The sequence below is a fragment of the Canis lupus genome, chromosome 20 (genome assembly GCF_048164855.1).
Source record: "Canis lupus baileyi chromosome 20, mCanLup2.hap1, whole genome shotgun sequence".
In the NCBI taxonomy this organism is placed as follows: Eukaryota; Metazoa; Chordata; class Mammalia; order Carnivora; family Canidae; genus Canis; species Canis lupus.
In genome coordinates, this window is record NC_132857.1 from 21,179,767 (window position 1) to 21,193,773 (window position 14,007).

The 14,007-nt window shown below is 37.9% G+C and overlaps 1 protein-coding gene and 1 long non-coding RNA gene across 11 annotated transcripts in view; one reads left to right on the top strand and one right to left on the bottom strand.

The window, feature by feature from the left end:
- PRDM5 (PR/SET domain 5) overlaps positions 1-14,007 on the top strand; it is a 200,509-nt gene that overhangs the window by 164,582 nt on the left and 21,920 nt on the right. For 2 of the 10 annotated variants that reach the window (XM_072788558.1, XM_072788560.1), the window contains one exon: positions 9,783-9,910. The exons of the other annotated variants lie outside the window; for them this stretch is intronic. In XM_072788558.1, coding sequence (XP_072644659.1) covers positions 9,783-9,910 — 128 coding nt within the window. The remainder of the gene's footprint in view (positions 1-9,782; positions 9,911-14,007) is intronic. 10 annotated transcript variants of the gene reach the window in all.
- The window catches only part of LOC140611742 (uncharacterized), a 29,426-nt gene that overhangs the window by 13,742 nt on the left and 1,677 nt on the right, over positions 1-14,007 (bottom strand). The gene's annotated exons all lie outside the window — the stretch shown is intronic.

Below are 14,007 nucleotides of genomic sequence, written 5' to 3' on the forward strand. Positions count from 1 at the left end.
TGAAGTAAAATTATATCAGAAGTAAACTATTAATTTACCAAGGAATCTATAGCTAAATAAGATATATGAATTCAGGAATGCCTGGGTGGCTCAACAGTTAAGCATCTCCCTTCAGTTCAGGGTGTGATCCTGGAGTCCCAGGATCGAGTCCCACATCAGGCTCCCCACAGGTAGCCTACTCCCTCTGCCTACATCTCTGCCTCTCTCTGTGTCGCTCATGAATAAATAAATAAAATCTTTAAAAGAGAGAGAGAGAGATCAATTAATTCATACATTTATTCAGCAAACAGATGTTGAAGGACTACAGGGTGCTACAAACTGAGAATACAGCAATAAACAATTTGACCACTATCTCTACCCTCAGTAAGTTTGTCTGTTTATGATAGGAAGTGTAATTCTTGCTTAGTCAGCAAGAATGTGATGGATCATGGAGTATATATAGAGGATATAATAATAATAATGATGATAGTAATAATAATAGGAGGCTTCCAGGGTGAGTAGAGGGGACAGACAAGGAGGACCGTTGAGAAGTCCTAGAAGGTCTGTGGCCTCAGAATTTTGGCTTTGTTGGATTCTGCTAAACACTTTGTTTCTAGATGATTACTGGCCAGTACCAGCCCCACTCTGATTATCAAATTATTTTGTTCTTAAATCTCAGAGATCTCTTTGTTCTCTGATTCAGTGATCCCTTAGACTCATCTCAACTTGCCAATAAGTTTTGATTATTCTCCCCAGGGAGTTTTAGGTAGGGATAGGGAGTATTTCAAGAAAATACTCACAGGCTAACCATCCCTGGAGAAACAGCAAATCCTTTTCTAATGGCTTTTTCCTAGGATCCATTTGGTCTCTCTTCTTTTTCCCACTGCTCAGTGCAAGGAATAAAATAACTGTGCTTAGAATCAAAAGGTCTCATTTCCCATCCTCCTTCCAGACCTGACAGGAAAGTTCTCAGCATTTTAAGTGAACAACTCTTTCCTGCCCCAGCAGGGTACATGAAGACAGATATAAGTGCCTTTTTAAAAAAAATTTTTCATCTGTCACATAACGCTCAGTCTGGGACTATTCCCACAGCGGGGTTGATATTTTGACTGAGTTATTAGTGAAGCTTTGAGCTTACAAGTAATGTAAAATTCAGACAGATTTTCATTTGAAGAAATTATTTATGGAATGTTTGGTTAACTGATTGATATTACTGTTTTCCTAAATGATGAGAATAAAATCAAATCCCTGTGTAGTAATTTGTAAATCCTTATGATGACAAATGGCCTTTCTTAATTATCTCACATAAAGTCTTAAAAATTAAAAATGAAAAGAACTTATCATAGAGGTTTCCATGACAGTTTCTATTTAACTTTGCTTGACAACGACTTCAAATATTTGTTGCATATATAGAGAACTCCTGATTAATGAGACATTCTTTGACCAATGTGGTACATTTCTAATTGCAACTCTAAGACTTAGGAGAGCATATGTTGAGTCTCACTGGCCAACTAAATTTTATTGAGCCAACTTGTGTTATGGGAGGGTTAAGAAAAAGTTCTAGCCCTTATAGATTCTGGACAGAGCATTCATGATCACATGGAGCATGGCAGGGACCATGACAGAAGTATCTCCAGGGTACTGTAAACCCACATATGCCTCCTCTTGGGAAAGAGTGCAGGCCAACGAAGGTGTCAGGAAAAACATGGGAGTTTAGTCCATGAGAGTAGAAAGCTCATTCATGAAGTCTCCATGGAAGAAAAGAACATGGTTGAGCAGCAGAACATCCTCCAAAAAGAAACTGAGAAGAGGCAGCCAAAGAGGCCGAAGAACCAGGAGAAAAGAGATGGCATCAGAGCCGAGGGAGAGGAAGTTGTAGCCCTGTGTGCGATCTTCCTCTTGGAATTTTGTGATCTCCACAAGCAGATTACAAGTTCTGAAAAGCCTGGGAGTAAAGACATCTCTTGTTTGTTTAACCTAGCATTTGCCAAGATAATTTAAGCAGAGTAAGTGAGAGAGAGAGGAAGTGAATGTGTGTGGGGGGATGTATGTATGTTCTACTGCATCTCACCAGGACTAGAGTTCTACAAAACACAACTTAAGAAATGCTGGTCTATTCCATCCCATGTATGGCTGCCACAGTAATACTTATAAAGATAGATTTGATCATATGTTTTAGTTACCAAAGAAAACAAAATAAACAGAAGCAACCCCAGCGTAGCTCTTGCTGCCTATAGACTGGCACCCAGACAGTGTAGCTCAGGGTGCCTGGGCCCTCCGGTTTGTACCATCTGCCACTCCCCAGTTCAGCCCTTCTCTCTCTGAGCACACACACACACACACACACACACACTGGGCTTTGGCCAGTCTGGACTATGTGTCTTTATCCCAAAGTTCACCATGTTTTTCTGCTTCAGTGTGTCTTGATGGTACAAATAAAATAATCCTTGTTTTCAGGCCTCTTTTGTTTTCATCCTCTCCTCCCTCCCTCTTCTCCCTGTGGAGATTTTAGCTTCTTAAAGCTCCTGGTCAGGCATCACTTTCTATCCAGCCTTCTCTGCCACCTCTGCTGTGGACATACTTTACTGATACGTTAATCGTACTATATTCATTCATTTTTTTCAGTTTTATATCCTAGTTTTCCTTCTTTAAAAAAAATATTTTATTTATTTATTTGACAGAGACAGAGCACGGCACAAGCAAGGGGAGCAGAGAGAGGGAGAAGCGAGCTCTCTGCTGAGCGGGGAGCCTGATACAGTGCTCAATCCCAAAACCTTGGGATCATGACCTGAGCTGAAGGCAGACACTTAACCGACTGAGCCACCCAGGCATCCCTAGTTTTCCTTTTCTCTCTTTTTTCCTTAGTGTTTATCTCACCTATTTAATCTTTTAACAACATAATTTTACATCTTATTAGTACTTATATAACTTTTCTATAGAAATGGATCTTCATTGATGTTGAAGGGACACAACTTCTAAGACTTGTTCTTAGCCCCCAGGAGTTTTCTGCATACCCAGAGGGGAGACAGACACTCACATTATTAAAGCAGATCTTCTTTTAGAGAGAGGATCAATGTGTGACAGGAATGTTGGAACGTGGAAAATATAGCAGCTCACTGCCCGAGGGAGACCAGATAGAGTTCACTGAAGAAGTTTGAATTGGGTCAGAAAACAGGAGTATGAGTTTTCTAGGGAAAGGAGCAGAATTGGGGGTAGGGCACGTCAAATCAACGGAGTGCTGTGTGTAAAGTTATGAACTTGTGCTTTGTGAGTTAGTGAGAAGCCCATTGGTAGAGCCCGTGGAGTGTGTTGTAGAGAACTGGAGCATAAGGTGAGAGACTAAGCAAGTTCCACAAGACCACCAGCAGATTTCTGTGCTGAGACAGGAAAATACGATTGATTCCATAGGCAGTAATAAGTCAACACAGGCTTTTGTTTCCCAGTGAGAGAAAGAGGGAAGAAGATAAGCAAGAATCCTATGTGTTTTCTGCTTACAAATACAAAACTGTGAAATAAAGACAAGTGTTCACTCCAAGCAACTCTATCCCCTAAACTAAAATTTTTTCAATATTTTTCTATCAATTTTTATACAAAAACTGTCATTCATATTAAGGCTAATAAAATTATAACTCGATTGCTAAGGCTGTAGTTATTCCTATTACTACTGTTAGAACAAAATATAGGGCACAACTGTCTCTTCATTCCCTGTGGCATCCTCAGTGGAAACCTGACATATTGTCTTAGGGTTACTCTATCTAGTTAAACTTGTTCCTGTAATGGCTGGATCAGAGTGGTATCAGAGAACTACTTCATCTCCCTAGCTTGGGCAGCTCCCTTTGCGATAATAATGTGGTTATTTCAGAGATGTCTACTCTGAAATAACATGCTGTATCAACAAAGAGTATATGTACAGCAGTTTGCAGATTTAGCTCAAATAAAACTCTATAAATATTTAGCATTTCAGCCAAGTGATGATTGCTGCTTCGCTACCACTATATTATCTTTAGACTTTAATAATATATTTCAGGATTTAAAGGAAAGTACATCCATGTGAAAGAGAATTTTTCTTTGTTTTGAGATAGGCAATATACAATTAATTTTTAAAAGAGATGGGACCATTATTCTTAGAAAAGTAATACATTTTCTATACTATTTTCTCTCTGGAACAGAATTTTATATTCATCTTGCAGTCTATTCAGGTACTTTAATTACTAAAGTATCATAGGAGTCTTGAAATAAAGGACAATCTATTTATATGAAGATTCCATTAATGAATTGCAAGAACAATGCTTATTGAGGTTCATGCATAACTTCCTTTCTACATAAAATAACCCCAGTTCTTCATAATTTGTGTGCCTTTTTCAGTTTTGAATTACATTATTTATGTGCCTATTAGAAAATACATATGTGCCTATTAGAAAATAACCAGAAAGCTGGTTAATATAATATATAAAATACTCTTATTGAATTTTTATTATGAGCCAAGGATGACAATAAGCAAGATCTTATGACCCAGGTATAAAACCTCATGTTACTAATGGGGGAAGTAAGGTTTAGAGAGGTTAAGTAACTTGTCCAGTCCCATGACTAGAGGGCACCATAAAGATTGGAAATTAAAAAAAAAAAAAAAAAGATTGGAAATTAGATACTTTTTTTCACTATAGTCTTTATTCCTTATTACTAAATAGATATGTTATCAAAATGTTTTAAAGGATTACCTACCTACCTACCCACCTTCTACAAATACTCCAAGAACACTGGTGCCGAATTCTCATTCAGTTCAAAAACTTGCTCTTCGGTTCCATTTAAGTCCACTGCTGCCCTCTCCTCCTTCCCCATTGCAGGGTCCCCAGGGTCCATGCTGTGAAGTGTCCTGCTGGAGAATGCTCCAAGATGACTGTCACAAAGACCTGCCTCATCCAAAACTATTCCACAGTACCAGCACGACCTCTACAGGCATTTTCCCTTTACTTGCACTTTTTAAGCTATTTTCAATAAAATACTGTTAATATTTTGAAAGCCATCAGGAAGGGATGTTTCATGTTCCTTGTAATCCATTTTAATAAGTGCGATTTCAGTGTAGGCAGATTTACTCCTCACATTTTACCTGAATGTCTCATTGGCAGTTTCTCTGCATCATTGGACATTAAAACAGCGTTTTCAATGTAGGAACCTTTCAGATCTTTGAAGATTTATTTTAGGTATACTATTTTAGGCTATATTAGATATATTCTTCCAGGAATATACATCTAGGCCAGGATTGACTCCCAGGAGGACACAGGATAACGTTGATATCAAGGCCAGTGGTCAGGTTGAGTGTATTATGGTTTTGAGAGACCGATTGGGCCTCTCAGCCATACTTCATCTTAAGGAGGTTGGGAATATTTTTTAAATGTTTTGATTTCAGTAATTCTAGATAATAGACTGAAATTTATTCTTAAATTCATGGCAGAAGCAAGGGCCTTTAGGAGAGAGGTCATTTATTTTGGTTTCAGCTTAAGTTATAGTTATGGATGTACCCTTTTTCTCCATAAAAGAGGTGTTACTCTTTGATTTCTTTATTTTCCACTATAATCTATGAGGCAGTTAATGGCTCCCTATACATATACATATATGTATATACATATGTGTATCATTACAATCTGACCCAAACCATAATTACATTGGGGTAAAAATCTGCTTTCCCTGAGAAACATTCAGGCTCTGGCTATCTCTTTTCTTCTCTTTATGATTGACACTAAATCATTATACTCTGTATCAGTCATGATTCAGTAGAGAAGAAATCGCCTCCTTCTGGGGTGCTAGAGTCATAGCTGCTAGGCAGGCTTTAGCCACACTTCCTGAGGAATATTTAAATGGACTGTTTGTAAAATCCCATTTTTCCTTCAGTTCTCATCTCAACTTCAGTTCTCAATTGTTAATTATCTTTTTTGGGGTCACAGATTTGGATATTTTCCAGTGAAATTATATTTGTTGTGAATATTTTCTATTTGGTTAGTCTACTCATTTTAGGAAATCTGTAATGTGGATATTATCCTTTCTTATGACTTCAGTTCTTTCCAGAGAGTATTTAAGTATGAATATCAAAAAATTAATACCATGGGAGCATCTGAGTGGCTCAGTTGGTTCAACGTCCAACTCTTGGTTTCAGCTCAGGTCATGATCTCAGGGTCATGAGATGGAACCCGTCATTGGGCTCCGCGCTGGGCTTGGAGCCCTCTTAAGATTCCCTCTTCTCTCTCTGCCCTCTGCCCCTCCACACATACACTCTCTCTAAAAAGGAAAAAGTACCACGACTCTAATGCCACTTAAGGCAGAATATGCAAGTGGGCCGGGTGTTCTTTGCTGCAAACTTGAAAGATAAAAGATCCTACAAAAGAAATGAGTATAGAAAATTCTATGATGTCATGTGCTTACAACACAACAGAAATCACTTAAAGAATAACACAATTAGTCATTTTATGAATATTTGGATACTACTAGTATAATTAAGTGTTCTCTGAAATAATCATTGCATGGAGTCAGAATCAGAATATATGATATAAGTATATAATTATATAATATATAATTTATATGTAACAAATATATATAAAATAAATATAACTGTATGTGTAATACTTATAATTTTATAAATATATGAACATAAAGACATTTGTAATTTTATAAATATGTAAATAAAATACTAATAGATATTATAATCTTTTTTCAGCCTTGTTCCCTATATGAATATATGTTTAAGCATGTAGATAGAAATAATAGGAGCCAAACTGAGAGCAATTTTTCAGTGAATTTTTGTCATGAAATGTTATTTATCTGTACTTGTAAGACCTCTCAGAGGTATTGTTTTTCTAAAGCTTTTCTTTTGCCTCGTTAAAGTCCACTTTACAATGATTTTGATGATGCTGAATGTTTGTGGCCTTGATGGTAGATTGTATCAGATGCATAGGACAGATTACTAATTTGAGATTTGGCATTCAGAAATCATGAGGTGGAAGGAATGGGCAAGAGAGCCTGGAGGTTGGTAATCGGGCCCGAAGCCCTTCAGAGGGTTAGTGGTTGACTAAAGTTGTGAGTGACAGAAGCCACTCATCCAAGGACTGATTCTTACGGCAGAAAACAGATGGTCTAAGGTTCTTCAGTGATCTTTCCAGAGTGTATAGTGCTTTCTGCCTTACCAAAAAGTAACAGACACTTGAAAGCCTCCTTGAGCTTTAGGACTCCCCTTGTGGTTCCCTGACTGGGTAGCCACCCAGCCCTAAGGCCTGGACTTATTCCAGGTCTCAAACATCCCAGAGTGTTCATGCCCGGTACAGGCTGGATCCCAGGGCCAAAACTCAAAACATCACTGGGGACAATCCTAGTGGTTTTCCTATGACTAGTCTCAATGTGCATTACATTGAATTAATTTGAATTAAGTCTATTTAACTCAAACTTTTGTCATTATCACGTACATCGTATTCACCTATCTTTACACAACTATACCATATTTTATACACACACACACATATACACACATACACCTTTCTTATGTATGTGGCTATTTCAGCTACTACTCCTATTCAGTGAGTGAAGATATTTGGTTCACTCTTCCAGTACAAATTAAAAGCAACATTTTGCTGGAATGTGATGTATATGTCCCCTTTAGATCTATTATTTATATATATATTGTATTTATATATATTTTTATATATGTATTTTATATATTTTATATATTTGGCTTGTAGAGGCAACAGAAGTGAAGGAACAAAAACCAACATGTGTTTTTAGACATGTAAGCAGCATACCAAGTCATTGCCCAAAAAATGACATTCATCTGCAATATAGTCTTTAACATGCGGGACAGTTTATCACCAAGTAATATATGACTCAATGGCTAAATTGTGAATTTTTAAAATATTAAATTCTGTTTATATTTCCTCATTGGCAGGACATGAGTTAGTTCTCCAACATCTGTCCTGTTAAGAGCTATTGCCAGTGCTGTGACTGGTATGCTCAGTGTCTGTTTCTTTTCTCTCTTTGGAGAGAGGTCTTTGGAAATTGGTTCTGTACTTAATTTGATAGAAAAGAAGTGCCCTCACTGACCTCCCTCTGAGCACTTGGGCCTCTTTGTGGCTTGGTTCCTTTGTGTGCATAATGAAAATCGTGTTAACTGAATCTTCCACCAAATGTATGATTTACATTGATTTGATGTAAAGGGTATCTAGCTACTAGTAGAAAAAGTATTGGAATGCCTGGGTGACTCAGCGGTTGAGCATCTATCTTCGGCTCAGGGCGTGATCCTGGGATCCGGGTTCAAGTGCCACTTGGGCTCCCTGCAGGGAGCCTGCTTCTCCCTCTGCCTAATCTCTGCCTCTCTCTCTGTGTGTCACACATGGATAAATAAATAAGTCTTAAAAAAAAAAAAAAAAAACTATTGCCACTGCAAGTATAAAAAGAGAACAAAATTTTGATTTAAGAGATCATAGTGACAATTCTTTTCTTCCATGTTCGCATACTTTGAAGGGACAGTTGTATCCAAATAAAGGAACAAATATACAGAGTAAGACGTCACATAAGATCATCACACAGGTACGAAAAGGAATGGTTCAGAATTGAGATCTGCAATTTTATTAGGCTTTCTGTGTCTTGGAATGTAGTGAAAACAAGGAAATTGTCTCAATTCAAAGTTTTTTCTTTTTACCTAATATGTTCTAAGAGAGAATGAGTTGGGTGATTTCTGAGTAACTCTGAAATTTACTGTTTGTATTTATTTGCTCTCTCACAAGGAAGAGTGTAGGCAGGCCTTGTGTTACAGAATCTTTCCTGCTTAGTATATTGTCCTATCAAGTGGTAGCTGAGTGAATCTACAGGGATGATGCCTATAGTCCCTAGATGATATATAAATGGAACCTTAAAACGGGCCTTAATTCCTAATTTCAGGTGGTGCTGACATGGCATCATCTTGCTCTTTGCTCTTCACACTGAGGAGATTTCCTGAGATGTGGGGCATTCAGGGCTGAAACTGGACTAGTCCTAGGTAAATGGGGACAATTGGTTATACTAGTCAGAGTTCTTTTTTCTTTTTTTTTTAAGATTTTATTTATTTACTCATGAGAGACACAGAGAGAGAGAGAGAGGCAGAGACACAGGCAGAGGGAGAAGCAGGCTCCATGCAGGGAGCCTGACACAGGACTCGATTCTGGGTCTCCAGGATCACACCCTGGGCTGAAGGTGGCGCTAAACCACTGAGCCACCGGGGCTGCCCCAAGAGTTCTTAAGATAAATTAATGAGAAGTCTTTTCTCAAGGAATATACTGAATCCTAAACAATCAGAAGCTAGCCAGTGAGATCACCATTATATATTGGAAAAAAAAAAAAAAGGCAAAATCTGATTTGTACTGGTTACCATTGATGACGATAGGTCATTTTGTTTTGGGGGTAGGAATGGTATTTGGTAGAAGGTAGGAAGTATATATCAGCCTGCAAAGTCTGTGTTGTACCACCGGAGATTACAAAAAGTTTTCATAAAGAACTCAGCCATTTGTGAAAGAAGATTGAGCTCAAATTTACCTCCAGAACAAAACCATTCAGATGAAAAGGGGAAAGAGTCAAGACACGCATTTTATGAATAAAAATAATGTTCTGCAGTTGCCTTTGGGTTAAAAATATTATGATATTTAAATTAGGAAAACAAAAATGTTCCCATTTATTACAGTAATTCTCGTTTGTTCATTCTTTCTTCCCCTTTCTCTCTTTTTCTTTCTCCCTTTTTTCCTTAATTAATTAATTTATTTCTCTCTCTTTCTCTCTTCCTAACCTTTTAGGCTGACGGACTTTTTGTCAAAACATTGTATGACTTGAGCACATTCAAATCTAGCAAGATCTTTGCCAGGACAACCATGGGCTCCTCACCTGTGCAAATAGACAGGCTGTTTTATTCAACATTTTTGAGGTTTGAAGAGGGCAGGTTTATGCTACTAGCTCGCTGCCATCTGTGGAGTGTGTTGATTCAGAGATGTAATTTATATTGATGATATGATTTCCTCTGACTTCTCCCTGTGCCTTGATGGTTGTGTTTCACCTGTTGACATGAACTTGGCTGAAATGAATGCTCCGTTGGCCATGGGCGAATTAGTTGCATGTGTGATAGCACCTTTCTGCTGTGTTCTTATTATTTTCAAAGTTGTGTAATGGGATAAGTATGTTATTCCTTTAGAATTAGATATCCCTTTTCTAGGACTTTGCATTTACATAATTCCTTTCTCCTACAGACCTCTGAATAAACTTTGTAGTTTCATTCAAAGATGGATTACACTTGCCACCATCACATATGTCAGAAACCATGCTTGTTATTTTTGGAAGTAGGCAAGTTGAATTAAATCAATTCTCTGTGGACTAATTGCATCTGCTTCTTAAAAGTGAGAGTCTGTGACTATTTTGTGTTCTCACCTTACATTATTCTTTGTAGCCTGTACCACTATATTATGGCCCCTCAATTGACAGGGATATTTGGTATTTGCTGCATATTATATTTCAAATTATGTAGCCATAGAAACTGAAGGTTTATGGACAAGTAAACCTCAACTCCATCTACTCTGTCTGCCCTTTTTTCAAATCTTTCAGCCTCTTCTTGAGGATAAGGACCATGTCTCAAAACTTTGTCCCCTACAGTTCCTACACAATGGACACTTTTGCTGATGAATTTACCCTCAATTACACCATCATCTAATCATGGGGATTATCTTGATTGTTGTCAGATCACTTGTAAGTAGAACTAGAAACATTTAAACTAACTGGTAGGTAGGCTTAAAGTACTAGTCCAAATATAGAAAATACTGGCTTTTTAAAGGAAGTAGGTAATATTTTTCTTTCTCAGTTTGCTTTTGGTCGTACATTATTGGGTCTTGGGACCAAATTTTTCAGAAATATCCCATAGTTAAATGAAGCAACCTAGAACGTGCAAAAAAAAAAAATGAGGCTGTTTTAAACTACATTGATTTTCATTAGCAAATTTTTAGGATACGACAAAAATGTTTAAGACAATATGTAACAAAAGAATAAGGTAGTCACATTAGCATCCTATGCTCTCACAGCTCTAACAGTTTGTTTTTATGATTGGCTTCACTTCTGATTATTATAAGAAACTCAGAATTTTTGGACATTATATATATATTTATCAAAACGTGTAGGTATAAATATTAGATACATACATACATTTATCTTTTCTATATGTCCTTTATATTTTTATATTTATTTCTCTTCTATTCCCTTCTACTTCTTTCCCTTATATTTTCTCATATTTTTGTTCTAATTTACTTTTATATTTCAGAGTTTGATTTATAATTTTGAAAATTGGTGAGAATAACTTTCTCCTTATTATAAAATTTTCCTGTTCATATGATTAGTCTTCTTTTGTAGGATTTTTGAGAAAAAATATCTAAATAATTAGTCATTATGCAGGGAAATAAATCGTTTCCCTTTAAATAATTTAAATAATAACACTCTTTCACTTAACCAGCATTGTTTTTCTTTCAAGGATTACAAAGAACATTCCTTACAATGCAAAAATCTCACATTGTTCTCAGAATTCTTATCAGCAAATATATCTTCAGCTCCTTTCTAACTTTTTTCATGTGTATAAGAAAAACACTGCTGTCCAAAAGAACACTCTCCCCCATTTTTAGGACTGAGGCTCTTAGGCCAGGTTTTACATTGTCATTTTTTAATAGCTAGCCGCTGACTTTGAGTTTCTGATCATTGTTGTAGCATTGTGCTTCAATCTGAGCAAGAGGTTTCTCTGTCATTAGCATAGGGCCGTTGGAATATGGTGTGATGATTGGGAAGATAGAGACTGAATACTTTCATCCCTAAGTAACCAAAAGCCCCATTGAAAGGGTCTTAAATGATAAAGATTATAAGTCACATAACAAGAATTCAGAAGTAGGGCCATCTCGTGGTTGGCGCTACAAGATCTTCAGTGGCTCGGATTCCTCTCATCTTTTCTGCTGTCCTCAGCCAGCCCCTCACATGCTACCACGTGGCTGCAGTAGCCTAGGCATCAAGCCCATACATGGTCAGCCTCAGCAGGCAGGAGAAGTCTTTCCCAGAATCCCCATAGACTTACTTTCTTTGCACCATAACCACAGCCATGGGACATGCTCCAATCTGAACCCATAACTGAAAAGGAAATGTAATTGCCATCATTGATGTAGCCCAACAGTTCCCAAACGTGTGTCCATATTAGGATTGCCTCTGGTCCTTTAAAAGTGCCAAAGCTCAGGCCACACCCCCTAAGCAATGAAATCACACTCTCTGGGGGGTGAGTCACAGGCATCAAGATTTTTCGTTGCATTCCCAGGTGATTCCCACGTGCAAGCAGCTTAGCCTCATCAAGATTCTCTCTCTCAGCTGGGCTAGGTAGCCTCCTCTTCAAGGAAAGAGTTTGATGTGTAGGAAGCCACACACAAGGAGGTCACTACAGACAGACACTGGCCCTGAAGGAAGCATGCCATGTTTTGAGTTTAGCCTTGGCTACCCTACAGTGTAACCTCAGTCATATTTTAAAACTAATACTGCATCATCTGCAAGTGAGAATAACTGTGCCAAATATACAGTATTGCTTAACAATTAAATGTAAAAAAAAAAAAAATCCTTAACAGTTCCTAGCACTTTATCGGCCAACATGAAGTAGACATTCTATTAACATACACAATAGTGCCTTGGTAGGAGAGCATCAGAGGAAGGGGAGGAGAAATAGAAGTTATCGTTGCTGTGTTGTATTTATTAGTAGTAGTACAGTTATTACTTGAGAGGATGGGGGATCAGATTATAAGTTCTAGCTTCTAGTTGCACATTAGGAGCACCTCGGGAGCTTTAAAAAGGGTCCGTGCCTGGCCACACTCAGACCAGCTAAATCAGGCTCTCTAGGAATGGAGCCCAGGCATCAGTGTTTTTTAAAAAAGATCCCTGGGTGATTCAGACATGCAGGCAGTGCTGCAGTCCATAGGCTGGAGACTGGGAGAGAAGCAGAGAGAAATGTAGTTATGTCAGTTTGCCTCATTATTCCAGATGACCAGTCCGAGTCACCAGGGTAGCCCCAGGGAAACGAGGTTTTCGAGCTAGTTTGGACGATTCTTTGCTTGCTTTATGCCAGACTAGCTCTTCTATCATCTCTCTGCAAGTGCTAGAGCTTTGTTCTAGCCATTTAACTCGTATGCATTATTCTGTAGGCCTCAAGAGTGGATTAAAAGGGAGCTAAGTGCCTTCTTGTTTCTATTTAAAGTTTGTATACACTTTAATATAAGAATTATATTCTATTTACTGTGCTTATTTTTAGTTTTCTATATGTGAATTGTGCAATCATTCTCCTAGTTTATAGAAAGTGTGTTTTCCATTAGCTACAATGCAAAACCAATTATGGATGTGTTATGTAGAAACCTGCTCTAAATATTCTCCTAGCTTTCTGTAAGCTTCGCAAAGACTTATAATTTTTAGGTGCATTGTTTACTAGGACATGGGTTTGTTTTGTCATATGTTGAAAGATCACACCAGCTATAAAAATAAGATGGTGAATAAAAAGTCACAAAAGCTATAAACATCTGTAAAAGAAGTTTTCTAGGCAAGGCTGCTCGTTAGAGGGAAACTCAGTGCATTTTGATTGTGTGCAGCTGGTGGCACATGAGCTTTCAGAAACGGGGCCATTAAGAGTTGCTGTTAGATATATGGCATGCTGTGCTGTGGGCCATAGATCTGTCCCCTCAGCTGTGTGTAATAGCAGCCTGTGTGGCCACACTCGAAAAGCCCCCTCTAAATTTCACCTGTGACTCTATTGCAAATTGGTTATTTTATGGAATTGGGTAGTCATCTTTTGGTTACAAAACCAGTCTTATGAAGAGAATTAGCTGGCTTCTAGTAAAATGGAAAAATCTGGAAATATCAGCATGGACTTCACAGTTTCTGCCACCCTGAAGAGCATGTGTCAAGGATGACCTCGGGTCAGTGTCAGGGCCACTGCAGGATGCAGTGGAAATAGACTTGGAGGGGAGACAT